This window comes from Haliaeetus albicilla, chromosome 19, assembly GCF_947461875.1.
Source record: "Haliaeetus albicilla chromosome 19, bHalAlb1.1, whole genome shotgun sequence".
NCBI lineage: Eukaryota > Metazoa > Chordata > Aves > Accipitriformes > Accipitridae > Haliaeetus > Haliaeetus albicilla.
This window is the reverse complement of record NC_091501.1, coordinates 25,829,109-25,857,009: the sequence shown is the minus strand read 5'-3', so window position 1 is coordinate 25,857,009 and position 27,901 is coordinate 25,829,109. Positions and strand designations below refer to the sequence as shown.

Sequence of the window (27,901 nt, the reverse complement as noted above, 5' to 3'; positions counted from 1 at the left end):
TCCAGGTCTTACTGAGCTGGTTCATGCTGCCTCAACAGAGAAACTGTGCAAAGATATTCAAGATTGAAGGTATTGGCAGAGAATAACCCATGATGTTAACCAAAAATGTTTTCAGTTGATACTTTGTCTTTCATATTTTGTGAAAGTAATGTTTCGTAAGGCACTGCATCTGCAAAATTACTCTGCATCTTGAGTCTTCATGAGATTGGAAGTGTTGTTCTGAATACATCCAGATGGTTTAGCAATAAAATCTTTGTCAGATAATCTACAATGATCTGTGCTGTTTTCCTGTGGTAGGTGACCATAGATTCCTAAAGCATTAGGGTAATTTTTTAATTTTTTTTTTTTTTAAGTAGTCTTTTATTTAGAGTCCTCATTCATATAATTTCTGATTATTTTTTTCTTCAGTGACTATGGTCATGTATGTTACAATCATTTTAATTTCTATTTTATGTCTTCTGACAGGCTTATGAGTATCAAATTTCTTAATATTTGGTCAGGTTACAAGCCGGTAGGATTTATAAGAGAAACAAAGGTGGTTCTTGGAGACAGGACAACTGTTGAGCTTTAAAAGAAAGTGACAATTGGAATTTGTTTTACTAAAGAGTTTCAGGTTATGGAAATTTGGCAGGGACTATAACTGATAGCAATTACACTTCAGTCCTGTATGGGAAAGGAGTTATTTTGTTTCAGTTTTCCAATATAATGTTCTGTTACATTGTAACATAATTAGGCATCACAATCAGCATTGCTTGGATGCTCTTAAAATAAAAGCTGCGCCAGCCTTTCAACTGATCCCTACAGAAAGAAGTTGAGATGTGGATGAAAACTCTTGTATTGCTTATAAATATTGTATTACAGTGCTGGCAATCTGGTGCAATGTCCTAATGAGTATTTAATGTATCAAATTGGATAACTTAATTTGACAGTTATTTTTAAATACAGCCAAGCTGTGCATAGTGATAGAGTAGCAATGTGACACGTCCAAGTAAAATCAACAGTAACATACCTGTTGTCTTGTAACTGGTGTTAGAAATTGTGGATAAATTCCCATTCTTAATCTCCTGGATATTCTTATTTGCTACACCATGTGATATAGAACATATTTTCCTTTTCTAGTTAAAACTATCCTGTTTTGAAGAAATTGGGCAAATGGATCATTACGAAGGGTCCTTGTCTGGTTTTTTTCCTGCTTGGGAAAGGAGAGTGGAATTCTATCTCATTTAGTTTATAACATCAGATATTTAGAGAGATGATTCTTATAACTTGTGATTCCTTTCAGTCTTCAGGCTTCAGAACTGACTATTGTATTTGACTTGGTTTTAATAGTCGAAATACAATGAACCTTCTGAAAACTTTACCATCTCAGTTATGCTGGTCAGATCCTGAAATCTTCAGTGTTTACCTTCATAAAGAACTCCATTTTAGTGTGTGAACTGAGTAAAATGAGTAGAAGCTCTGGATTTTGCTGTGTGTTTGTGTCTGCTACTCCTTTAGTTCTATCTTTCCAGGTATCTGGTAAAGTATAGCACTGGAGGGGGGGGGGTGTGTAATCTGTATCTTTGCTCTACAATGGTATTTGAGTTGGAAAAAATGTGTCACAAGCTAAATACTGTAACTATTCTTTTCATGAATTGCAGGAAAAAGAATCTAACTAGACACTGTTTAAGTAACCTCTTTTTTCAGCCTCAAAATAGTTTCTTTCAAAAACAGGTACAATGATGCACAGAGCTGTAATGAATTGCCCAAGGATATATAAAACATACTGTTTTGTTCTAATCATCAGAGTTTATGATTACACTACAATTTCAATCTGTCCTTGTACCTGAGGGTTTAACATTTTTATGTCTATTCACTTGGCTAAAAATGAATAATGGGTACATAGGATGTACCACTACAGCCATTTGGTATCACAATTAAAAAATGTGGATACTCTGAAAATCAAAGGAAAGTTTTGCCAAGTCTAATTATATATATTAAATAACATTGATTGGCTGGAAGGAAGCAAATTGTGGAATAGCAAGCCTTATGCAATACAGATTTTTCATTTTTAAAATTGTTTGTTTTGCCTTACAGTCATGTAATGAACACATTGGAAAACACTATAGGAGTGATATATATGTATCATTGGTTTCCATGAAATAACAGAAAGGAGTGTGCCCTGATAAGTGCACCTGAAAAATAAATAATTTTAAAACTGTGTGTGCATTGCAGGTTGTTATAGGCATAACTTTTAGTCTTTAGAGCAGGTCATTCTGCCCTCAGTTACATCTGTGTAGTACCTTGTAAAATTATGCAAATGTAATTGAAGGCAGACTTTTGCCATCAGCCTGGGAATAAAAGGCTTGATTGTAGATATCTTGCTTCAAAACTTTTTGATTTATTTTTTTTTATATATAACTGAATACAAGTGATGGCTGTCTTTTGCCATTAGTATGTAAAGCAGTAGTCAGCACTTTGTATTACTTTTAACTGTACCCTTTTGGTCAATTACATAGTAAAAAAAATATTTTTTTTCTCTAGAATAAATGCCTGATTTTCATAGGATGAGTCTGTCACAGATAATCAAAGAAAAGGATTGATTTCTTGATATAAAATGTTTAGTGTTGTAGGAATCAAAGTAGTTGGTATTTGAAACTTTAAATAACATCAAGGAAGATTTTTTTTTTTAACCATAACATAGCAGTTCTGTTGTAAAATCAGCAATTGTATATCCCCAAATAGCCAGCTATTGGCAGTTTCAAGCTTCACAATAAACTGCAGTGAACGCATGTTCTTTGCAAAGGCCAGTGTTGAGCGGTAACCACAGTAACAGTCAGAGCTTCTCTAACTGCCCGTGCATATTCATTGCATGGACAAGACTGCAGCAGTATGTGTTTGTACGCATACTGAGCGTAACACAAGTATTAGTTACTCATTGTAGAAGATGAGTTTCTTTTAGCAGAAGTATATCTGTGCAGCAGTAGTAACATTCTGCAATACATTTACTAATTCCTTACCTGACAAGTCAATAGAAGAAGAATTAAAATTTGCGACGTTTTCTTAGGAATCTGTGCTGTTACTCAAAGTTGATGACTCTGGTGGCTCGTTTTGAAGGCAACTTTAAAAACTTATTTCACTATAGGAAATAAAACAAACTCTAAGAATTACAGATATATTGGATTATATATGCTGGAGTACATTTGCTGAAGGTGTTCTTTGACCAAAGTAGGTCAAAAAGTATTAGTTTGGCCCACTTCTACAAAGATTTTAGTATAAGACAGTATTTTGTTCTCTGCAGTGTCATAAGACCTATCGAACAAATTTAAAAGGGATGAGAACAGAGGACCAAATCAGCGTATCTAAAGCTGTTAGATAAGGTGAGCAAAGACTGCTCAAACATAGTATGTATGCATATTGATATTTGTTATTTTTCTATAAATTTTGGTGGGAAGTGCATAATGCCTGCTATAGAAACACAATATATAACTTTTATCAGCAAAGGAGAGAAAACAACAATCTACAGATTGATCTTGTCATAACTTTAATTCATATTGAAGTATTTGGGGGATTTTTTTTTTTTCCATGTCCTGTTGATGATTCGTGTTGCATAAAGCTTCCAGAGGAACAGAATGTTGTATTATTTCACTATTGGATTATAATTCATGTATTCAGTGTGCTGTAACTGATTGAAGTATTTTTTAAAAAAGTAATATTCTGATACTGTAAATACAGGGTTTTTTTTAATTATTCTTTCACCAGTGTGAAGAAGTTTAAGTGACTGCTCTACTTGATCAAAATGGTGGACACTGAAAACCAGCTCTATCCCCTTACTCCTTTGGAAGAGGATGATATAGGCAGCCCTTTATCTGGAGAGTTCCTACAAGATATGGAGAACATTCAAGACCTCTCTCGGTCTCTAGGTGATGATAGCTCTGGAGCTTTAAGTTTAACAGAGTTCCAGTCACTGGGAAATGGTCCAGCATCTGATGGATCAGTTATAACAGGTAAGAGAGTTTTAGTTTACCATAAAACTTTTGTTTATAAATACATAGTGATAGAAATTAAAAACTTTTAAAATGTGATAATTGTTGTTTATGACTAAGTGACACTAGAAATATATAAGCTGATCATAGCATGGTCTTAAAATATTTAAGGCCAAAGTTAATTTAGTAGAAAAATGTCACAGAAAAATTACTGTAATGTAAAGCTGCTGTTTTAAATTATCATTAGTATCAACACCTTTTTCAAAATAACTTTTAAAAATTGCTATTACTAGCAAAGAAGTTACTGTGTATTGTAGTCATATAAGAAGTCACAGTATTGCACTAAAGGTATTCCCCATTTTTTAAAGTTTCTTCAAATCACGTCTATTTGAAAAGTACTGTGAAATGTTTGCCAAAAGTTTATAATCCAACCCTTAAAAACTCACCTAGAATTCCAGTATATTTTAGTGTACTGATGTTTTGAACATGCTGTTTTTTCCCCCTTCTCAAGACTAGCATTGTTCAGGTAATGACTCCTACCCTGGTTAAAGTAACAGTCTCAGAGAGCTAATACATTACACAGTCTTTAGTTAAAAGATCTTTGTGAGAGGCTTTGTTTGAGAGCTCAAAATGGAAATAACTGCAGTAGTATGGGACGCTGCAATAATGTCAGTAAGGTATTCCTTTTGAAACCATGGATTTACAAATCCTATAGCAGTAGAGACATTTTAAGCAGTTTATGATTAACTTTCTGGTTGTTTTACATTATGTTTTGTTTTGGGGGTTTCTTACTTTAAACTGATTCACAGACTGTGATCACTATTTTACCTTACTAAAACTGCAGTAATACAACTGAGGTGTGCCTCTGTGCTGAAGTGGTTGAAATCAATAGTGTGAGTATTGAAGGGAGAAGGGAGACCTGCCTCTTGGCACTATTGCCCAAAGGAATGTTTGTAGAAATACGATTTGGGTCCCTTTTGGTTGCAGACCTTCACATTGGAGAGATGCCGTCTACAGGAAAAGTTGTTATGTGCTGGGTTTATAACGTAGTCCTTCTAAGACATGAGGTTTTTTAATTGTGTGTGTGTGTGTGCGCGTACAAGTCCTACAGTAATCTAGATCAGCTTCTACCATCAAATTCTAATTTGAGTATTGAGTGTTCATTGCAAAACGTTCTAGTTTTGCTGTTAGAGAAGATGGAAACTGTAGTTCTAGTTTTGCTGTTAGAGAAGATGGAAACTGTAAACTTTTAAGGCTCAAATTCCATAAGGCAAGTAAAAAGAAATGAGAATCACACTTTAAAAAAATCCTGGGTTTTAGGCTGTTCTTGATGACTCTGATGCCTGTGGGCTTGGCAGTGCTGGCAATGCAGACTGAGTTCTATGCCAAGGCTTTTTCCAACATAATACTTGCTGACCTACATTCATGAGTTTCTTAATCTTTCTGTTAAAATAACACACCCATCAATTTGCTGAAGTCTTGTGGTGCAAGTTGCAAGATGGAAGATAAAAGAAATTCTGGCCTCAGAAAAATATTTTCCTCAAATAAGGTGGAAATATTAATTGAAATAATTACAGTTGGAATGTGTTAATTTTGTAACGTGTTCATCTAGTAGTAAAATGTCTGGAGAGTATTTCATTGTACAACAATTCAGAAATGCTTTTCCCATTATAATGAAAAGGTAAAATATCCAAGCAAGGCTTCTATTGCTGGATTATCTTAGAAGCAGACATTTGTGTTACCTTCCTTTTAATACCTGTTCGACCTTTCTACCAGTGTGCAGGAGCATGCTTTCACTTTGAGAAAATTCTTTAGAGACAGAAGTTGTCTAACTGCTTTTTAGGCCTCAGTTTAGATCGTCATTTAAAACTATGAGTAACTCTTCAAAAGTCAAGGGGACTTCAAGTATATCTTAACTGTAACTCAGCATGAGCTAGGAATATGTCTCTTGTCATATCATAGCAATAGATACTATGATGCTCGACACTATAGCACAAGAGATGGAAGATATAACAGCAAGATGAGCTGTTAGTAACCTTTCTGGAAAGAGCGAGTGACAGGTTGAACGGATGTTGCGATACTCAACTGAAGTCATGGGGGGGTTCCATTTCATTGTGGTGGGTTTTTTTTTCTTTTTATATTTTGTACTATTTGTCTTGAGCAGTAGATATATGTTGAATACTGCTTTTCAGTTTAAAATTTATGTCCTTTGTGAAGACGATGTATGTGCATTTTTATGGTTAAGAAAATTTCCTTGATTTAAAAGAAATACTAATTCAGTACTTTTTAGTTACTTATTTTAAGTTGTGGGATAAAATAATTTCATGTTCACATCAAATTGAGAAAGATTTGGAAAAAAAATCAAAGTGAAAAATGGAATACAGGAAAATCCCCAAAAGCTTGGTTTGCTCTTATTTTGTGTGGCACATATTTATTGAATCCTCAAGAACCATTATCAGCCTTCTAGTTCTTGTTATCAGGGTTACTTTGGTAAGGCTTTTTGTTTGTTGACATTATATGTCTCATCAAAATTAGCAGGGTACACCCTGTATGTTGTGTGTGTTTGCACTGTTAATATAAATATTACTTATTTTTCAAACACATATGGCCAAATTATTAGTTCATTTAATGACTATTAACTCATGATTATTTTTTAGAATAAGCTCATTTTTGTGTGGATTTAGTATAGAAATGGTATCAATCTTGATAGTATAGTATTTATGAAGTGTTCCTTTTTCTTTTAGACACCCTTTCACCAGCATCCAGTCCTTCATCCATTAATTTTGCCACAGCTCCAGGTAGCATAGATGAATCACCCAGTGGAGCATTAAACATTGAATGTAGAATTTGTGGGGATAAAGCCTCAGGCTACCATTACGGAGTACATGCTTGTGAAGGTTGTAAGGTACAGTCGTAATTTTCTTTTTAAGAACCTAAATCATGTTGCTTTATTTACAGGGTTATATGAAGATAAACATTTGTTATATAAATGTTTAATTAATATAATTCTAGCCGTTACAATTATTTAAATAATAAACATATCTGTCATCTTTTTTCTGAAATAAATCATTCAGGTACCATAACTGGATACCATAACTCAATACCAGACCTTCATCAAGCAGGGGCAATTCATAATGATAATTTTAATGCTGCTTTTCTGGATATAGTTACTTAAACACTAAAACAACTTAAAACACTAAACTGTGACTAAAAGCCAAGCCTACTTGCTCCACTAGTGTTTTATTTGTGTTGGGAGTATTGCTGTGAGAAGCATGAGAGTTTGCTATATAACACTAACAAATCCTGAATTTCTCATCTCCACCACATTTTGCCTGAATCACTTATTATTGTACCTCTTGTAGTTTTGGGGCCAGTGCACGTCTCTGGAGCAAATTAATGTTATCATTAATGTATAATTTGGGGGATGATATGGCCCATGAATTATAAGATTCTTTTCTTTTTCCTTCTAATGTTTTAGTTTTCCATTTTTTTCTACATTATAATGTAAGGTGAGAGAAATAATTGTATATGTATACATTTTTCTTCCATGCACAATGTCAGAATATGATAATTCCAATATAAATCTTACGGAATAATGCTAGAATATCTATTAGAGATGGGGAGCCAGTTCATAGTCAATTGTGTCCCACAGTCTTAAACGACCTGTTGTTATGTCATGTCAAGCAAAATGTTGCCATGTCTCCAAATTTGCTAACCCTATGATTTTGTAGTATGAGACTAACCTTACATTGCATTATCGAAACATCACGGTAAGATCTGTTGAATTACAGGGTTTTCTGTAATGCTCATTTTTGTGCCCTTGGCTTTTTCTATACACTGTGCTGTGTTGTCATACCCCTCACATTTGCTGAAGAAAAGGTGTGTTAAATCTGTGTGGTTTTGTGACTTACACATATGAAAGATGAAGGTTATTTCTGACAGAGGACACTGAGAGAATGCGTACAAAAGCAATATGTGACTGTTTGGCTTAATCCTTAAGAGCAAATCTGCTCAGGTGCTCTGGGTGCTTGGTCCTCTCCCAAGAAAGAGGGGCTGAGAGCTACTCTCTTCTTTCATGTTTTCCATTCTATACATGCCTTCATACACACCACTTCACTGCATAGATTCTTACCTTTGGACAGGTTATACTTCACGTATTGTTTTGCTAGCGACATCAATAAACAATAAAAGAAAAAAATTTACCTGTATGATTGAAGTTTAGTAGTCAATATTCTTTAACATTACATATTGTTTTCTCAAACTTTTTATAGGGTTTTTTTAGAAGAACAATTCGGTTAAAACTCATCTATGATAAATGTGATCGCAACTGCAAAATTCAGAAAAAAAATCGTAATAAGTGCCAATACTGTCGTTTTCAAAAGTGCCTTTCAGTTGGAATGTCACATAATGGTAGGTAAGAGTGCCCTTAATAATATGTTTGTTCCTACCCAGAGCCTGCTTCTGGAAGCAGGCACTTGGATAGCATTTTTGCTTATACGTATGGGTTGAACCTCAGATTTTTACAGTATAGATTGTGGCAGGGGACACCAGTTTCCCTAATGAGTAGTTAATGTAGTTGATACACAGCTGCCAAATGTACTGTTATGAGCTCTACACAATTGTGCTGGATGTCTGTCCGTATGAATGTTCATTTAGTTGCTTTCTTCACCCAGAACTTTGGCACCATTACTCCCATTGAAACAAGTTTCAGTACTGGATGAATTCTGACCAAGGGGATTGTAGAGGAGTAGGAGGAGAACAACTAGCTCATTGTGGAAGGGAATGATGTAGGACAGAAATTGGTAGGAAACCAGACTTCATTATTTTTCAGATTACAGTGCAACAGGTCTTGGGCAGATGGTTCAGGGAGTGTGGGGGGAGGGCAAAGATCCGTGCTGACTGTGGAAAAGGAATCTGGTAGGTTGCTCGTTAAATGGAGTGGTAAAAACTCAGAGCGTTTAGATATCCAGTTTAAAAATTATGTTATTATTTGTGTTAATGATTTAAGATAAGGCTGATAGGCCTGTGGCTTACAGGCCAATTTCAACTCACAAGGCAGTTTTATGCGCAGTATGTAGCTTGCTAAGCAACTTTGGTAAAGAGGGAGAGGCCAAGCCATGAGAAAGCACATTTTGGTTGGCCAGGTGACAGTAGTTTGCTTTCCCTATGTAGGTCTGATAGTGTCAAGGCTAAACTTGGGAGCAGGTGCAATTTGGGATTAGGTGAAAAGTAGGTGAAAATGCTGGGCTAGGTGAAAAGCGGTGGGTTAGGAGAACTTCCTACGGAAACTATGCAGTCAAGATAGCTGGCTTGGGGACTTGGTTGGGGAAACTGCCTGTGACATTGTTGTCTAGAGTCCTAGCAAGAGACGATGGGAGAGTTGACTTTCTGATTCTGGGGAAGTCTGGCTCCCTTGTGGTGAACCTTGACTGAGGTTAAGGTCCATTGGGAGAAGGTTGATAGTCTCTGCAAGACTGGTGATAACCTTCCTGAAGCGGCAGACTTTGGAAGAGTGTGCCAGCCAACAAAGTAACTTCTCGGGGCAGGATGTTGAGCAGGGAGCTGTGCTGGTTGTCAGGAATTAACATTCACTTGAAGCTCTTTCATCCTACTAAAATGCTGTGGACACCTGTGCTCCAGCTGAAGGGAGTAGTAGCAGTTTTACTGCAGCAAACACTTGGAAGGCAGTGGGGGAAGGAGATGACTGCTAACTTGCAGGTGATACTTCTAATGAAAAGAGCTAGAACTAGATTTAGAGCCATGACCTTAAAACTGTAAGTTTCAGTTTAGAGCAGATATTCTTCCACTTTTCCAATAGACCCATGACCAGATTCCAAACAGGCCTTCCATGTTGGACTTCCATCGAAGTCCAAAACTGTATTTCAGATCAAACCTAGAGTCCCCTCCTTATGTCATGAGAGAATTCCTTGGGCATGTTGAAAGGCTAATTCTGCACATGTTCTGAATTGCTTAGTCTAAGCAGTGAGGTTCTGTCCTCTCACTGGTTAGATGCTGAAATGCAGTAAGAGTAACCAGCTGTATCAGCCATCTCAAAACCTTGCACACCATCAGAGGGTAAGGCTCTTTTTAAAATGGAGCTGGTTTAGTTTTAAACTGAAACTGGAGGAGGATGTGGACATGCCTGTTTTATTGCTAAATGGCAAGACCACTTGCCCAAGAACTGGGAGACCTCTATACCCAGTGGTGTTTTGAACTCACATCTCCTGCCTCTCAAAAGAATATCCTATGACTAGATTGGATACTCAAAATCTATTCTTATCCTTTCCCGTCTTGAAGGGCTAATCTAATGAAAAAAGAAGCACAAAATGCTGGGCCTAGGAGGAGATTTTCTTGACTACAGCCTTTGAGCATAAATGTGGGTCTCTGGTCTGTTTTGTTCTCACTAGACAGTACAGATATGTTGAACCGAACATTCAGCACATAAACAAGTGAATGCCCCAGCAGGTTCAGATTCAGCAATGGGATTCAGGCGCAACTCCGTTGCAGTGTTCCCTGTAGAAGAACTCCCCAGGCAGGTCTCCAGCTGGTGCATGTGCTCTCTGCCAAGCTCCTGACATGAGTTTACTCAGTTTTTTAGAATTCCCAAGGTGGACTTTGAGTTTCACACTGGGAGTTGCAGAGCACAATGAGGAGAAAACAAAATACAACTACTTAGGTAATGTAGAAGGAAAAAGGCATGTGTTCTAGCTCATTGCAAATAGCAGTTTGTGTTTTGAAACATCCAATTACCTTCAGTTTAGCATATTGTCTTGATAATTAGTCACTATGTTGGAAAGGATGAGACTTTTTCACTCATGCATTTATCATAATAAAGATACTACCTGTACCTCAATTCTTCTAGACAGGAAGTCTTACTGCCCTAATCAGCAATGGTAAAAGGCATAGGTTTTTGTATAACTTGTTTTTTGTTTTACAATTATGTCTTCCCATCAGCAATACGTTTTGGACGAATGCCAAGGTCTGAGAAGGCCAAGTTGAAAGCAGAAATTCTAACAGGTGAAAATTATGTAGAAGATTCAGAAATGGCAGATCTTAAATCACTTGCCAAAAGAATTCATGATGCTTACCTGAAAAACTTCAATATGAACAAGGTTAAAGCCAGAATCATCCTTGCAGGGAAAACTAATAACAACCCAGTAAGTACTTTTGCTGTAACTTTAAGGTAAAGCTGGCAAGTACATAAGGTGATTATAATAATTTGTTAAACTCTTAAGCAAATATTTTAGAAAATAAATATCATGCTAATACAGACATGAAATATGTAAGAAGAATACCTGTAGTAAATATGGTTGCTTTTAGCCACTATCAGAATAATAGGAAGCTTTAGGAAAAACAGGTGATTAACTTGTAAATGGTAGTTCATAACCTTAAATTATAGTAGACACACAAGGGAAGGAAAATTAGTTCTTAACAAAAAAAAAAAGTGACATCTGAATATGAATACCTCTTGGTGTGTGTGGGGGGAAATGGTTCACAATTAATTTCCTATTATGACGGTGAAAAAAAAAATTATAATGTTTTTCTGCCACAAATGCCAGGATAAATACTGTTGTCTTTTAGGGTATACAGGAGCTTTGTATGACTTTTGTTTTAGTCACAACAATATTAATGGCAGGAGGGGAAAGAAAACTTGAATTTGTAATTCTTTGTTTACAGTTCTGGCCATTTCCTCACCCAGCCTTCCTGGTCTTTACTGTATGGTTACTTTGAAAGGGAGAAGCAAGCAAGGTTGTGAAGACGCGTATGCTGTAGAGGCTATTTTTCTTTCAGGATAATTTAGCCAAGGTCTACCTAATGCTATCAACTGCTTTTTGTTTTGTAGCACATGAGATTGTATAACCATTGTAAGGACTGACTTGTTTCACTTTATGTACATTTTTTAAAATTCTGTTGTGATTTATGTTAATTATATGTAGAAGATAAGTATCTTACTTTACCAACAATTTTAATTTCAGTAAAAATTTGCAGGGAAGAGGTTTTACATATGCCATAATAAAAACCATGCGAGTGTGGGGATGAGTTTTATAAAAATTGTAAGCAAGCTGTCTTCTAAATTATGGAATTTGGCATATTATAGTCTAGTCTAGCCAAGCATGGAGACTTCTACATTAAAAGAGAGACATATGAATAATCCCAGTCTTTTTCACTGGATTAAAGAGATGTTTAAAATTAAGCACAGGCTTGAACTTTTTCTGGGGTCCAAGCTGACATAAGCCTACAGTAAATACCATGCTTTAACACCTCACCAAGTAGGTATCTGCATAACATCCTTTTCAAGCTTGTTACCACATGTCAGAATCATAAGTTACAATATGTACCATACATGCAGGGATTCTAGATCACTGCACCCTCATTTTTGTATTTGCCTCCATGAGATCAAAGCTCTCAGATTATAGTCATCCAATTGACTAGCTAAAAGCGGCTTGCACGTATCTTGGTGAATTTACAAGTAAAAATTAATGAGGAATCAGACCTAGTACATTATAAACAGGCTGCTTCCTCATTCTTCAATATGCAGGGGAGAGGATAAGTTTTTTAAGATATTTCATCATCTCTTGGGAAAACAAACATTTTAATTTTCTTTTGACTTTTTAACAGAAAAAAAAAAAAGAGGGGTTTGTTGGTGGTAATTAGTAATCCATCTGTTTCTGAACACCATGTTAATAGCGGATTTCAGCGAATCCTAATTCTTGTCACGATTATAATTCACTTCAGAATGAACTAGCATTTTTCATGATGACAAGGTATCATTTTTAAATGTAGCTCCTGTGTCCTTGGCCATACCTATTTTCTGCATAGTGAAATGATGATAAATTCCAAAAAGTTTTACAAGATAGTCTACATCTTTTAAAGGGTTTAGAAATGTGGTGGGTTTATTGCTTTGCCACTGTCTGCCCATATCCATATGCACATAGAAAGTTCTGTTCTGTATAACTCTGAGTACTGAAGTGAGATGGAATATGTAGTTGCATAAGCATTTAAAAAGTGGACAACTGTGGGAAAACAGCATGTTTTCTATGTGAAATGCGTGAATTCTATGAGTTTCTAACAGAACACCAAGTGTTCCTCATGATATTTAATCTGAGATGAGCAAAGCAGCACAGGGACGGTGCTTTGCTTAGCATTTATGGAACTCGATTTATGTTCAAGGTCAATTGCCATGACTTTGGTAGGCTGGGAAACATTGGGTTTTGTTGTTTTTCTTTAGTGGATTGTCGTCTCTTTTGTTTACTGCTCTTCAGATATGTATCAAAATATTTTTGAGTTCTGATTGTTCTTAAGGAGGTCTGAATGCTTTTTTTTATATGATGTTTTAAGAGATCGACTCATCAGTTTGTGATGCACATACCTTTTTAAACTAAGGGGGTTATGGAAAAGACCATGATCAAGGCTGAAATTTTGTATTGTCTGACATTCTAGTGGGATTCTGGGTTTAGAGATGACTTAGAACTAACTGTAGCTAGAAAGAAGAGCTGAATTTCTGCGGTAGATCAGCTGGGACATAGTCTATGAATAACATTATAATAAAACACAAGAGTAGTACAGGGTTCACATTCTTGTGCAAATATGCTGTCCTATAATTAAATGACTGTCTGTATTCCCCCTAGGATACTTCAGGAAAGCATCATGATGTGCATCAAGTGTAGTTAGTTTAGGAATCGATAGGAGTGTAGGCAGAATAACCTGGACTTCTGGAGAAGGTAATACAAGTCTTTTGTGAACCTTCTGAGACTTGCTCTGAGATGGATATATGCATACTAAGCACAGTACTTCTGGATCTTCACTATAACTACTACATAAAACTAGATTAACGATAATGTCATACATATTTACATTTTAATATTTGCATTGTTGTTTGCAGAGCAGACTTTTTCTTAGATATTGCAGTTTGTAGTTCTGTAATACATGGCTTCTCTTTATGCAGAAATGTGAAAGAACTCAAGGTTTATTGATAGTTGAAGACTGATTAGTGTCAGAGTTAAAGTTTATCAAAATTCCTATTCTTTAGGAAACCAATGATTAATAACCATTATTTTGTAACTGAATTAGTATTTTTTTTCTCTGTAGCCATTTGTTATACATGATATGGATACCTTGTGTATGGCAGAGAAGACCCTGGTGGCAAAATTAGTAGCCAATGGAATTCAGAACAAGGAAGCAGAAGTTCGAATCTTCCACTGCTGCCAGTGTACATCTGTAGAGACCGTCACAGAACTTACCGAATTTGCCAAATCTATTCCTGGCTTCTCCAATCTTGACTTGAATGATCAAGTGACACTTTTAAAATACGGAGTTTATGAAGCCATATTTGCCATGTTAGCATCTGTGATGAACAAGGACGGGATGCTGGTAGCCTATGGAAACGGTTTTATAACCCGGGAGTTCCTAAAAAGCCTGAGAAAGCCATTCTGTGATATAATGGAGCCGAAATTTGATTTTGCAATGAAATTCAATGCACTAGAATTGGATGATAGCGATATATCCCTTTTCGTTGCTGCCATCATTTGCTGTGGAGGTAAGCATTACATATTTGTTCTTTAAGGTAGTAAATTTTAAAATTTTCTTCATGTGAATTAATAATTTTAATCGAGAAGCTTATATATTTCTTGAAGATTCAGTTCTACCACTAACAATATCATTTGCCCTTTTAGCATGTTTCATGGAAGATACTGTGTAACTGTTAACAGTCTTGATCCTGTATTTTGCTTTGCAGAATTGTAGACTTACTTGGAATCACTGTTTAGCCTCCCTTAGAGAGAGGGCGAGTTACTCTGTTTTTAAAAGTGGGATGTGAAGAGTGTTGGTGGGTTTTTTGTTTGGGGTTTAGTGGATTTTTATTTTTTTTTATGTTTAAGGCTGGCTTGGAAACAGTACTTGTATCTGCCAAATGGGCAGAAAAATAGTATGCAATGAGACTGGAGGCAGGTGCAGATTATAGCTTTGCTTATCTTTGACACTTGCTGATTGCATCATGTAATGAGTTCTGCACAAATGCACAGCTCTGTTGATGTGTTCCGATTTTAATGTCACAGGGTGTTTTAAAAAAACAGCTTACTTAGCTAATTAAAAAAATATCAGCTGATGGTATTTTTAAAAAATATTTCATAGTACCTAAGGATATGGGGATTTTTGTTTGTTTTTTTTAAATGCCCATTGTTTGAACTCTTTGAGTAAAGGAATACAAATATAATAAAAATTTATAATCCTTTCTTTCACCCAGAAAGTAAGGACATTCATATTTAAGGTTAAATTCAAAACTATCCATAAGCATTTTGAGAACGGGAAATAAAAGATCAAGAAAGTTCCAACAACTGCTCCCGCTTGCCTTTTTGCATTCTGCCAAACTCATAGGATGTTTCACTGCTCTGTATCTTTCTTCCGGTAATTGCTGAGGATGCAGCCAATCTGTAGACTGTCAAAAGCTTCATTTTTAGTTTAGACAGTAAGTTCCCATCAAATCTTGAATTACTTTTGCACAATAAGTTGGTATTTTGATGTTTCCAAAAGTCAAGAGAGTTCTTCGCAGGCAAAATGTTTTGGGGTTTGGTCCCATCCCCACCCCCGATCCTCTTCCATGGAACTAGCTTAAGTTTTCAAGAAACATTTTTAGTCTGTTGTCCCAGACTTCTTACAGAGAAGTTTGGTCTGGAGAGTCTTTGAAGGTATTACATGAAAATGAAATCATATACTAGAAAGAGTGAAACATCCTTAATAGATGCTTCTCTATGTCCTGTCAAGAACTTGTGCTATGGAAATATACATACAGGAGCCAAGAGTGAAAGCCTGTTATTTATGTCTTGCTGTATTGCTACCAAACTTCAAGAACTCTAGAAGTAGCCACAGGCTTTTTCTTCTGTCCTTACTGTTTGGATTCTATTATCAGGACATACAGAATATAGAACTGGATTCCTAGGCTGGTTACTTCTGCTGGTTTTTGGGGTGAGAGGGTGGTGTGGGTTTTTTTTCTTTTGTAGCATGGGTTGTATTTAGTAGTATGAAATCTCTCCTCAAATAACTGTGGGCATTGACAAAACTTTGGCCAAGGGATATGGAAGACTACTTTTTTTTTTCTTTTCTCTTTTTAAGATTCATTTTGAGCCTCATTTCCCTCAGTGTATAATGTAAATATACACTGTAGCCTACAATATAGAATCTATAAAGTAGCCTACTGTAAAGAATAATTATAAAATTATGACATGTATTCTTTTGTTTGTTTTGAGAACAGATCGTCCTGGTCTTGTAAATGTAGGACACATTGAAAAAATGCAGGAGAGCATTGTGCATGTACTGAAACTTCACTTGCAAACCAACCATCCTGATGACATCTTCCTCTTCCCTAAACTTCTCCAAAAAATGGCTGACCTCCGACAACTTGTCACAGAGCATGCTCAGCTTGTTCAGATAATTAAGAAGACTGAATCTGATGCACATTTACACCCTTTACTACAGGAAATCTACAGGGATATGTATTAAGGACTGTTAGTATTTTTTTCCACAATATTTAAAGACAAGAGCAATACTAATAACAGATGGGAGCAAAACTACTTGCACAGTTATCTGCTGTTCACTCAGCCCAGAGCATGAAAAATCTAAAAGCTGGGTAACTGGAGTGTTACACTTCTTTTGGTTTGGGATCTTTTGTCTTCTTTTGAAAGAGTTCTACAGAAAAATACTGATCATAGTGCTCATGAAGTGTCTTATAATGGTTCTTTTATTTGGAAATTTGAAGATTGGTAAGGAATACATATTTGTATAATAAATCAGAATGCTAAGTAACAGAAATGAACAAAATTGTATTTCCTCTTGGCTTAGTCATTATAGAATTAATATAACAAATTCAGTAAATTCTTTCCAGGTCTATGCACAATCATAAAGATTATGCACTTTTGGCTAATGGTAGTTGCTGAGAACCAGCTAACACTTCTTTCAGTCTAGGTGTATCAAATGGTTGGATATTACTGTACATACACTTCTAAAAAGTTTGAAAGACCTCTGATCCGCTGCTGCTTTAATTCCATGAAATGCAGTACAGCTTCATACAGTATTACATTGGTATACCTTGGGATTAGCACGTTTAAAAGATGGTTCTTTTATGAAACGAAGTAAAATCCGAAGAGTTATCTAAAATACAGCAGAGATGCTCTATTCAGGTGTTTGTTGAAGAGTAAATTTGATAAAGCAATGGATCCCTTTTTTCAAAAGTGTTTTAAGGAAATACAAAAATGTCCCTGGGGAAAAATATATCATACCATGTGTATTTTGGAGAACTTGTAATAGCTCAAGATGCAGCTTAGGCTTAAAAATACTGTTTTGAATTAGCGAGAGTTTTGGAGAGACTGAAAAATCTGACACTAGCCCAGAAAAAAGAATTTCAACTGCACAGCATTCTAGTGCAGTGATAGCTTACTCTGAAGAAATGATTGTATAGGAAAGGCACCTTCCTTCTTGACAAGTATCTTGGTGGTATGGAGTTGTTTGGACCTGTTACTTTTCTGATTAATACACTTTCATTTTTTCCAATTATCCACTTGGATATATTTATTTCTATTCCTTCTTCAGCCTTGTCAATAGAAGTATTAGCTAGATTATTTCACCAAATTTTGTTCTTGTCCATACAGCCATAGTGGATAAGGTGACAGATACCAAGAACAGGGTGTGTAGATGTCAATTGTGTAATACTATGAAAGAGAGCACAGTTGAGAGTAAGTTTATCAATCACGTTCCTGAGAGCAAACTCTGATTTTACAACAGTACTTATTCCTGATGCAAAATAAGCCATAAGGAAACTGCTTGACTTTGCCATTTTACAGGATCTTTTATCAGAGAGTACTACACAAAAGTGTCAGTTGCATGCAAGACACTGTGCTATTTTGTGTTCTTTTCATTTTTATAATATGGTAACTTCACATTATTATTTCTTTATTTCACTATTTGTTTCATAACACAAAGATCTCGGGAGCCAGTCTTAGCATTTTCACAATAGTTAAGCTTTCAGTGGCACAGAAGGACACTTTGTACTTGTTTTATTGTAGCATGTTTGAAGACCTCAGAATCTTAAACCTTCACTGCAAGAATTAAGTAAGACTGATAAAGTGAGAGCATCGCACTATGATTCTTACTTTAGTCACAACGCTTGTTTCTTTACAGGCCTGCTGGCATGGCTAGATACTGGATAAATTACAGGTTTAAAAGCAATTCGGTATTTATCCAGGCAATGGTCATTAGCAGAGGTTTTAGTGTCAGATATATTTAGTGTAAACTATTGAAGCGTGGGCCTCAAATTTGGTGACCAGCTGGGGCAGGATAGAAACAATGCATGTGCACAAAACTCTCCCCATCCCTGTCGCCAGTCGGCAACAGGAAGAATAAGCCTTACGCTACAGCTACTTCTAACACTTCGTTAAGAGAAGATCGTTGGTCTTACCAGAAAACAGAAGTGATGAGGTTGTCTTTTGTGGCTTACAGCAGTACGTAGTATGCCCTCAGAAATAACAAGAGGATTTTAGCAATGATGCTGCTTTATTCTTGAGGTCAGCCATGTCTCACTAAGGAACTGTGGGGTTTAGGCATAAGACATAGAGCGTTGAAATAATTGATACGCAATATACTGCTTACTCAAAAAAATTGTCAGAGTATCAGCCATTCTGTGATGGCATACTGAAACTCTAATAGCCAACTGTTTTAAGTTTATCTTCTAAAGAAAGTATAAGCTGAAATTTTTTCCCCCAAAGCTCAGATTTATGCAAAGGGCAAATTTAAGGTTGTCTTCCATAGTTTGGGTGTACTGAAGTTTCTCAGGAAAATCATACAGTTGGTGTGGACAAGAACTATTTTTCCTGGTCTTGTTCTCAAAAGTGGCTAAAAGACTTTACTGAAACTTTTAAAAAACATGGAAAATTTAATAATAAATACTTAAATTCTCAGCAAAACTATAAAGAATTGAAACCAGCATTATTCAGTGGAAGGCATAATGTTTAGCTATATTAACAGCTGCTTGTAACAGGTTCCTATTATCGGCATTAGGAAAGTACATAATTTGCATTTTTCCTGTTCCAGATCCATTTTGTTTTGTTATTTGAAAACCAGCAAGCATGTTTTTACTAGCTCCTTGGACACTGAAGTTTGATTTCTGTTTTAAATTAAATTGCAGACCTTTAATGAAAAAAAAAAAAAAGGAAAGAATGCATCTCTGAATTACAGAAATATGAACAAGATGTTAACATAGCCTAAAATTCTGGATAGATTCCACTGCCCACACTGCTGCACTGTGCACATACGCACAGTCTCTTCAAAGAACGACACAGGGCAGACAATTCACTTCCCGAGTGTTAATGGGGAAAAGAAGTTCTTAATTTCTACATCACACTTTTAATGAAGTATATTCGCTACTTCAGTAGGTGAGTGCAGCAGGCTTTTGCCAATTAAGATTTCAAAATGACTCAATTTGTGTTCATTTTTTTAGAAGTTTGGAATCTGAACTAGTTTGAGATCTATTACTGAGGAGCCTTCAGCATCTCCACCTTGTACAGATCACCTAATATTTTAAAATACCCATTCTATGGAGGGAAATAAAGTGATCAGATTTTAGGTTTAAAAATTTATTAAAGATTTACTGGCTTGTTAGGTATAATTTTGATCTGATTCTATCAACATAAGTTATTTTATTGTCATAGCACTGAACAACTCTGGTTAGCCACCAGGTACCCACAAACAGCTTAAGACAAGAGACAACAGATGGATAGAGAAGAATCCTAGGAAACAATGGTATGACTTAAGTTTTCAACAAACCTACAGCTTACTCTTTTTTTTTTTGAGGGTTGTTTGGGGTTTTTTATTTATTTATTGGGATGCCCGAGGTACTTCGACAAAGGGGAAGAAAAAAAAAAAGGAACGTTTTGTGCCAAGTGGTAGGGAAATCTGTTCATTTTAATGTCCTTCTTAAATATTTTCTTTAAAGAAAATGTCTTCAGTGTAACAGCACAGAACTGCCATTTAAAAAAAAAATCAGATACTTTGTACCTTTTTAAATTTCAGAATGCCACTTTTAAAAACAAATTGACAGACAATAGATAGGAATATTTCCACTTACAGAAATTGAATCTTTCTCCACATTTAAAGAAATCTTCTTTTTTATTTAATTGCCATTTCCACGTGCCTTTGTGCTTTGCTTCTAGCCAGCTGCTAGAAAGCTGAAGTGTTGCCAAAGAGCATATTTTTTGCATTATTTCTGGCCCGCACAGATTTAGGAAATACCAGCAGTTGCACTAAGTCCGTTCTCATGAGAGAGCTAGCACAAGTTTGCAAATCAAAGAGCTTATAATAAGCATCTAAACATTTGTTTGTTTATTCAAACTGCTAAAACTTGGGGAGATTTATTCATCACGAGAGCTGGGTCACATACTATTAAATTTGAATTTCCTCCTTATTTCTGATGGAAAGCTGGGACAACACGCACTATCTCAGACAAAGCAGTTGGAGAAGATTACACCGTAGCTGCCCATACTGTGAAGAGGAACAATTTCAGCTCTGTCTCTCCTTAAAAGCATCCCTGTTATTTAGTTGAAAATCTGCAACTACATTTAACAAATGCATTTGCAGCTGTTGTGATATTGCTTCAGCATAAGGTCTTACAAGTAATGGTCCTTCCCTGAAAACCCCAATCCTTTAGTAAGTGTTGAAATGTAAGGGGTAATGTGGTATCTGCTGCTTGCTTATATCTCAAGTGCTTTCTTGATAATCAGTTGCATATAATTATTTTTTTTATCTAGGCTTAATCAGCTTTGTTATCCTTCTTCTACTAGAGATTTAAATTATATGTGGGTTTGATCTAAGATTATTGATGTTGTAATGTATTGTGGGATTTTTTTAACTTAATGTAATACCATTTCTTCATGTTTCAATTTGTAAAATACAAGACTATGATTGCAAGGTATAAACTTTCACTAAATTATATTACAGAGGTGCTTTACGAAAAATATGTAAATTATTTAATTTAATTATTTGTTTCATGCTTTATCTTGTGAACCCTTTTGTACAGTGAGGAAAGATTTACTTTTATGGGGTAAGGATGATGGGCCTGAAGTCAAAGATAAACTACTATTTATTCCAGTCTGGTCTTTATTACTGTATCATTTGTGAAGAAGTATCACAAATTCTGCAACTTCTCACTGTTTTGTATTGACAACTGTAACAAAATTTTAAAATATATTTTCACACAGAACATAGACTTCCTTTTATTTAATTTTAATAAAAGTAAGTCTAGGTGAGGAAGAGCTGTAATCCCAAAATTGAGTTAGTATTTGTAACGTTTTAACTCAAGTTCATCAATATGAAAGATAGTTTATAGAACTTCCATGCTTTACAGCACGGTAGTTCATTTTCCTTAAAAGTCTGAAAAGAGAGCTAAAAACAGCTACATTCTCTTAGTACTCCATTACTCATATTTGCTGAGGAACAGACTTGTGGTTTACTAGAAATAACAATGTGTATTCCCTGGATTATTCCCTGCTACCTGCACTGAGGTCGATCTGCAGTTTTTATAGATGTATTTTAAAATACATAATTTGGCAGTGCAAAACAAAATGTTGAAATGCCATTACTGGCTTTTCTATAGGAGTGTGTTCCCTTTATGATTTTAAGTAGAGATGAATTCAGAATCTGTTCATAGGGATTCTGTGTCCTGCGATTCAGGTGTGAAAATCTGTGCTTACAGCATTCCTGCTATAACTAATCCTGATACAGGAACAAAGTTACCTTAAAGGTGTACCTTTTATTTTGCTGTAGTCAAAACATAGCATCTAGTACAAGCACAGTATATTACAAATGTTCCAGCAATGATTTATACTTGCTGCATTTTATTTGTAATAGCTAAAATTTTATTTCCCCAAATCGCTGCAACTTGAAATTTTCACTTGATCAGTATCACCACACAGGTGTTATTGTCTGCTAAGACATTTGTGTCCTATTTGTAAAAGCTCTACTGGACTTTCTTGTGATAACCTACAGCTACTTCTTTTCTCAGTTTCATAAGCGGCAATGAAAAAACCCTGTAAAAGGTACTAACAGGTATGTTGCTTTACACTGTAAATACGTGATACAAATTAATTGTTAACTAAACCCATCCTAGGGCAAGGGTGTTTCCTCTTTTGTTTTCTCTAATGTGCTGACAGGTTTTTTAAATCTTTTTTGGCTTCTGAAGCTGGTTTGGGGTTTTTTGTTCTTGAACTCCTTTATTGTGTTAGTCGATCTTGTCAGATTCCATTGCAAGGATGTTTCAGAACAGAATTCCTATTGCAAGGACCTCAATTTCAGATGAGTTGTCTCTGCCCAGGGAATAGGCTGCATGCACAAAAGAGATTAATCTGATTACAGGCTGGGCCTTAAATAAGCACTGCAAGATCAAGCATAAGGTACTTAAAGTTGTTCTTAAGTATTTTGGTGCATTTTCTCACGTTGGATATGCAGGTTCAGTAATCCCTGTTGTGGAAAAGACACCAGCCTTATGATCAATGCAGGAAGTTTCAAGGCATTCTTTACACTTGAAAGAAAAAAAAAAAATGGTGGTATGGGAAAATACTAACCAACTGAAATATTGGCAACATGCAAGTACTGCATTCTACTCCTACTGTGTAGGAACGCAGTATAAAATCATTCAAAATCTGTTTGTGATGTGCAACAGGAACTGTAGGAAGGTTAGGAAAACTTCTGGTGGATGACTCGTATACAAATAACCACGTAGAGTGCCACTCAAATCCACGCTTCATTACCTCTGGCCCATTCAGATACTCTAGGTCTATTTTGCCACACGGTAGGGTCGGGTAGCCTTCGTGGAGACATGGTGCCTTTGCCCTCCTGTTAGGAAGAGTGCTGTTTGCCGTGCCACCTCCGTACTCAGACGGGCATCTTCGGGCACTCGCCAGCAGCGCCGTTCGGCAGACGGTTCCTGAGCAGACTGCTGTGGCTCTTCTGCCGGTGGCCTTTGTGCAGGTAGTGGGAGGGAGCTGCTTCTAATCGAATCCTTCATCCCTCTCCCCCGGGAAATGAATCCTGTGGGATAGGGCATGGCTCCATCGCAGTAGCCACAAATACTTTCCTCTGGTTTCAGAAGTGGAAGAACATTTATAGATTTAGTTATTTCTTTAGTGATAACAAATCTAATCAACGTTTTAATATTATGGATTTTTAACAAGAACACCCATCTTAACTGTTTGACAAAGTCTGTTTTATCAGCTTCTCGAATGAGCTGCATTTCATATTGTTCCTGCTATTTCACAGCTTTTACAAACAATTGCGCTGAATTTTCTTTAGGAATGTAACACAACAGTTTAATTACATCATGATGTTAAAACCCTTTGTCACATCTTAAATTGTCTGTTATCTGATATGACACAAAAAAGCATTTTTGTTAACATTGCCAAACCCTAATCACTAGAGCTAACAAGTGTTTAATTAAATCAAGATATCAGTATTAAGGAGAAAAAAACCCCAGATCATTATTTCCAGTCACCTATGTTTTTAGGAGGTTTTGGGTACGTTTTATTACAGTAAATACAGAACTTACAAAGAGCAAACATTTCTTGCACAGAGTAGTCAAACCTAATTCTCATGGAATGCTTGTTTCCCAGCAAAATACCACTAATTCAAGCCAAGTTCCCAAGTTTCTTTCTGTCAGAACAATGCAAATGACATTTTCAAGGAAGAATGGAAGCCCTGGTCTCACAGGGATTCATAGGAAAGACAAAGTCTCTTGCACTTGTGAATGTAAAAATTACATATAGCTAAACATGATGATGCGTTCTCACATTACCAGCCTACTGATCTAGGATGAAAAAACTTGAACTAAACATTTTTCTTCTTTTTTACATTCTGATTTTTTTCCATTTCCTTTAAAAATCAGAGGTTGAATTCATAGTGTTTGTATAGAGACTGGTAGAAACCTATGTGCTTTAAAAAAAAAAAAAAGTAATCCTTTAAGATTGAATGTAAACACAGTTAATTTGAAATATGGGTTTGCCTTAATGGTTTTAAAAAAATAAAGTATTTTTAAAAGTGAATTTAATGACTTCTGCTGATCTTTTATTTCCAGGAAGGTAATTCACTGTAATGTCAAGAGTTTGAGACAAACATACTTGTTACCCTCTGCTGGCTGCCTCTTGTATGTTATCCAAAGCAGCTGCCAAGTCTTAACCGAGTCCCTCATTCAATGACCATGCACGCATGAGTAACTTTTATGTACATGAAAGTAGTTCTGTTCTGCACTCTTGTACAACCACTTAACGATCTCAACTGATAGCCTGTATAAATGTTTGCAGAATCAGGACCTGGGGGGTGCAGGGCGGTGGCGCACCTGGGAACGGGGACACCCATTGCTCCTTCAGCAATAGTACCAGTGCCATGAACGTGTGTTTTGTGCTGCTCTACTGTAATTAAGAACTTGAATGATTTTGCCTTAACCTGATTTGCCTTAATTTAGTATACAAAGCCCTGCTCCAGAAAACACTTAGCTGCTTAACTTTATACCAGGGAGTAATCATGCTGAATTTTAGTAGTGAACAAGAATGGACAAGCAACCTTTGGTGGGATTGGTGCCCAGATTTTCTGGGGGTTAGCATCAAATATCTGTTAACAAATTGTATTCCATTTACTGCATAATAGGATGTGTGTCTTGCAAGGACATTTTAAAGGTGGAATGATATTTGAAGCATCTTTAAAGTGATGATGCTTATAGATTTACTACTGTTAGACGCACTGGCTAAATTAGGAATGTGTAACATACATATATACATTGCATATATAATATCTATTTATATATACATCTTTCATCAGTTTGTCTGCTGACCCACCATCCTGCTGTGTCCTTCCATTCTCGTTGACTGTACGACCAGCTTGAGACGTGCTGAATTCAACAAACATTGAATGCACTTCTATGTGAAGTGTAGCGTACTAACTCATTCGATGAGCATGGCTGCAATTAAATTGGTTGGGAGGGTGTGTCACCGATAATTGTTTTGTTTCAAGAATCCGGGGATTTATTAAGCTGGTAAAAGAGGGCTGAAGTGAAAATTACAGCAGAGGATAAAGAATCGCATTTCTGCATCAGCTGTGCTCAGGAGCACCAAAGGCCTGATTTTGAGCAGCAGAAAGCACTCAGAGCAAGTAGGCCTGATGGCTGGTAGGTTTGGGCATGAATGCATTTGGTCTGTGAAACACATATATACCCAAGCATTATGGTACAGAGACCATAATGCTTATGTTCAGTGGGAATATGAGAATATGGAATACATAAGTTTTAACAGCTGGGCACAGGTAATAATCCTTTGTCATTCCAGGAAATACCACATCGCACAGAGGTCAGCCTCCTTTCCCTAAAGCGTGGACCAGAGATGACGGAACACATCCAATGGCCCTGGGCTACTAAACCACTTTGTGGTACTTGCTGGAAGTATGCTTTTCTTCACCTCCAAGTTATGCGCAACCAGGTAACTGTGAAGCAGAGTATTCTTAACTTGTCTTTTTCTGTTGTACTCAAGATAAATAAATAAGCTGTACTGGGCCAGATTAAAAATTCTGTAGTTACAAATTCTGCTCCCTTTTAATACTGAGTCTACTCCCCCTCTGGCTCAACTTAAGACATACTTAAAGGTAGGGTCATTTCTGAGGGCTTTAAATGATTCTTCTGTCATGGCATGTTGGCAAAGATAATGATTATGAATAAATGAGTTGTTAGTTAACTGCATTTTTCTTAAAGGGCACAGAGGAGGTTGAACAGGAGGGAAAAATGGCTCGGAGACACTACATCCTTCCCAGCATGTTAGTGGGTGCATCTCCCAGTCCCAAGACAGACTCTCCTATCATAAAACTGAAAAGCACATTCTCATTTAGATGGGCACTGCACTAGCCAGGCTTTTAAAATCTGTTGCAAACATTGTGAAATACAGGAAATAAAATCTTTTTAGAAAGACATTTACTGGTATAAACATAATATGTGATCTCACATAACTATGTTGCTTTTTGTCAGCTTGATTTTAAGACTACAATTTTAAGATGGAACAGTGCTGTGATTCTCTTTCTAGCATCTCTCATTTTCTTTACAGTTGTGTTTTAGCACAGGATATGCCTCTGTTCTTTGTATAGAGCAGATAGATACACTAGAGCTTTTAAAGTTGGTGTGTCTAACATGGAACTGAAATTTAATACCACCCATTTTAAATAAGTTTAATATCACTTTCTTTCAAAGCATAGTCTCCTTACTGCAAAAAGGAATCTGAAATGTTGACTTCCAACACATATCTTTTTTCCCCACAAAGATGTATATGTATTTTATGTCACAAAGCACCTAGAGCTTGAAAAGGATACTAATGGGTCCATTATTGCTCCTCTAGTAACTGCAAGAAATTCTAGTCCTCAACAGAGGACACTAGTATACTATGTTCAGAAAAAAAAAAAAAAAAGATTGATTTTAGGACACTCAAATGTCTTAAAGAAATAAATATAACTCATGGAAATAATGCTGATTTCTTTTAACAGACACATGGTTCATTCTATTAAAATGATCAAGTTTAGACGTTGACATATGACAAATGATATGGATGGAAGAGTTGAGAAAAGAGGAGATGTTAATCAAGGCATTAACAGGTTCTGAACCAATGACCAACAAAAGCTTGAGTAAATAACATGATTTGGTGATTAGGGATCATTCTAGACATATCCTTAAGGTGTGTGACTAAGTGGTTTTACACAAATGCCACCTAAATCTTCCTTGTAATTAAGACAAAGTCAACACAGGTAATTGTGAAGCTAATTTTTGAGCTAAACAAACTGCTGTTTCTCTAACAATTTTTTACCCTTTTTTGACTGAAACTATGTTTCTGAAATCCCTATTCTAGCTGCAGTTTAACTGTCCAGTTCTGCAAAGAATTGAGCTTATTAACTGAACTTTTCTATTTCCAGATTAACTAACTGACATGACAGTGAAAAGGAAGTCATCTTTACTCTTAAAGCATAAACTATACATATTAAGGGTCCTCTCCTGTTGCTGTATTGACATGGGCTGGAAGATTGAGTGGAAAGTGACTGCAAGTGCAAGTGACCTGTAAGCATCTTCTTTTTGTTTTGTTTTGTTTTGTTTTTTTAATTATATTGGTATTTTACTATAAGAACACCTACCTTCAGAAGTCTTAACGCTGTGATAGTACTGAGATTATAATCTTGAAGAATCTAGATATTTCTGTGGCTATCTGTGACATTTTCTCATAACATTCTTATTTTAGACTTTAAAATAAAGCTTTGAATTCCTTGCCTACTGTAATGTTATCAGGACAGCACTGTCAGGTTAACAATTGGTGTATACTGACTTTCTTGGATGTATACTAAATTAAGCCAGATAAATCTGTCTTGGATTTTCATAACACTGTAGGAGTGTCAAGAACAACACAAAACATTAAAATAACAAATGTGAAAATTTGGACATGGTTCCTATGCTATACACTGTTTAGTTTTTTACTACATGCGTTTTACATGGTGACAACAGGCTTGTCTGCCTTTCTTTCTGGCTCTTCAACACCTTAAGGCCATACTGCTGGCACTGCAATCACTGCATGATGATGTTTGAAGCCAAGCCAATTGTAAGGAAATGTGCTACTGTGTTCTGTAGTAGTGAGCTGATGAAGGTCACTTCTTTAAAAGGAGCAACATGATAGTCTCCAAAAGGAGAGAGGAGAAGCCCCAGCCAAAGAACTGTCTCTCTTGGTCCTTCAAGTATTTATGTTCTTGAATCCTTTTTTTTACAGGGGAAGGATTTTTGTTGGGCCTTCCTTTTATCCATATCTTCTTGTATTTCCAAAGGAAAGGCCTTTAGGTTTTCATTCACACAGGGGAGGCAGAACCTTTTGGAGTAGAACAGACTACATTCCTGT

The 27,901-nt window shown here is 36.1% G+C and overlaps 2 protein-coding genes across 8 annotated transcripts in view; one reads left to right on the top strand and one right to left on the bottom strand.

Annotated features, from left to right (window-relative positions):
• The window catches only part of PPARA (peroxisome proliferator activated receptor alpha), a 48,083-nt gene extending 24,043 nt beyond the window's left edge, over nucleotides 1–24,040 (top strand). For 4 of the 6 annotated variants that reach the window (XM_069806889.1, XM_069806890.1, XM_069806893.1 and 1 more), the window contains 6 exons: nucleotides 3,742–3,986; nucleotides 6,710–6,870; nucleotides 8,237–8,375; nucleotides 10,920–11,122; nucleotides 14,055–14,502; nucleotides 16,213–24,040. In XM_069806889.1, the coding sequence (XP_069662990.1) occupies nucleotides 3,779–3,986; nucleotides 6,710–6,870; nucleotides 8,237–8,375; nucleotides 10,920–11,122; nucleotides 14,055–14,502; nucleotides 16,213–16,460 (1,407 nt within the window). In that variant the 5' untranslated portion in view covers nucleotides 3,742–3,778 and the 3' untranslated portion in view covers nucleotides 16,461–24,040. Of the gene's footprint in view, nucleotides 1–3,280; nucleotides 3,360–3,741; nucleotides 3,987–6,709; nucleotides 6,871–8,236; nucleotides 8,380–10,919; nucleotides 11,123–14,054; nucleotides 14,503–16,212 lie in introns of those variants that run through there. The other 2 variants (XM_069806891.1, XM_069806894.1) reach the window with 2 other exon arrangements.
• CDPF1 (cysteine rich DPF motif domain containing 1) overlaps nucleotides 22,506–27,901 on the bottom strand; it is a 24,586-nt gene continuing 19,190 nt past the window's right edge. For both annotated transcript variants that reach the window (XM_069806897.1, XM_009924669.2), the window contains one exon: nucleotides 22,506–27,897. In XM_069806897.1, coding sequence (XP_069662998.1) covers nucleotides 27,748–27,897 — 150 coding nt within the window. In that variant the 3' untranslated portion in view covers nucleotides 22,506–27,747. The remainder of the gene's footprint in view (nucleotides 27,898–27,901) is intronic.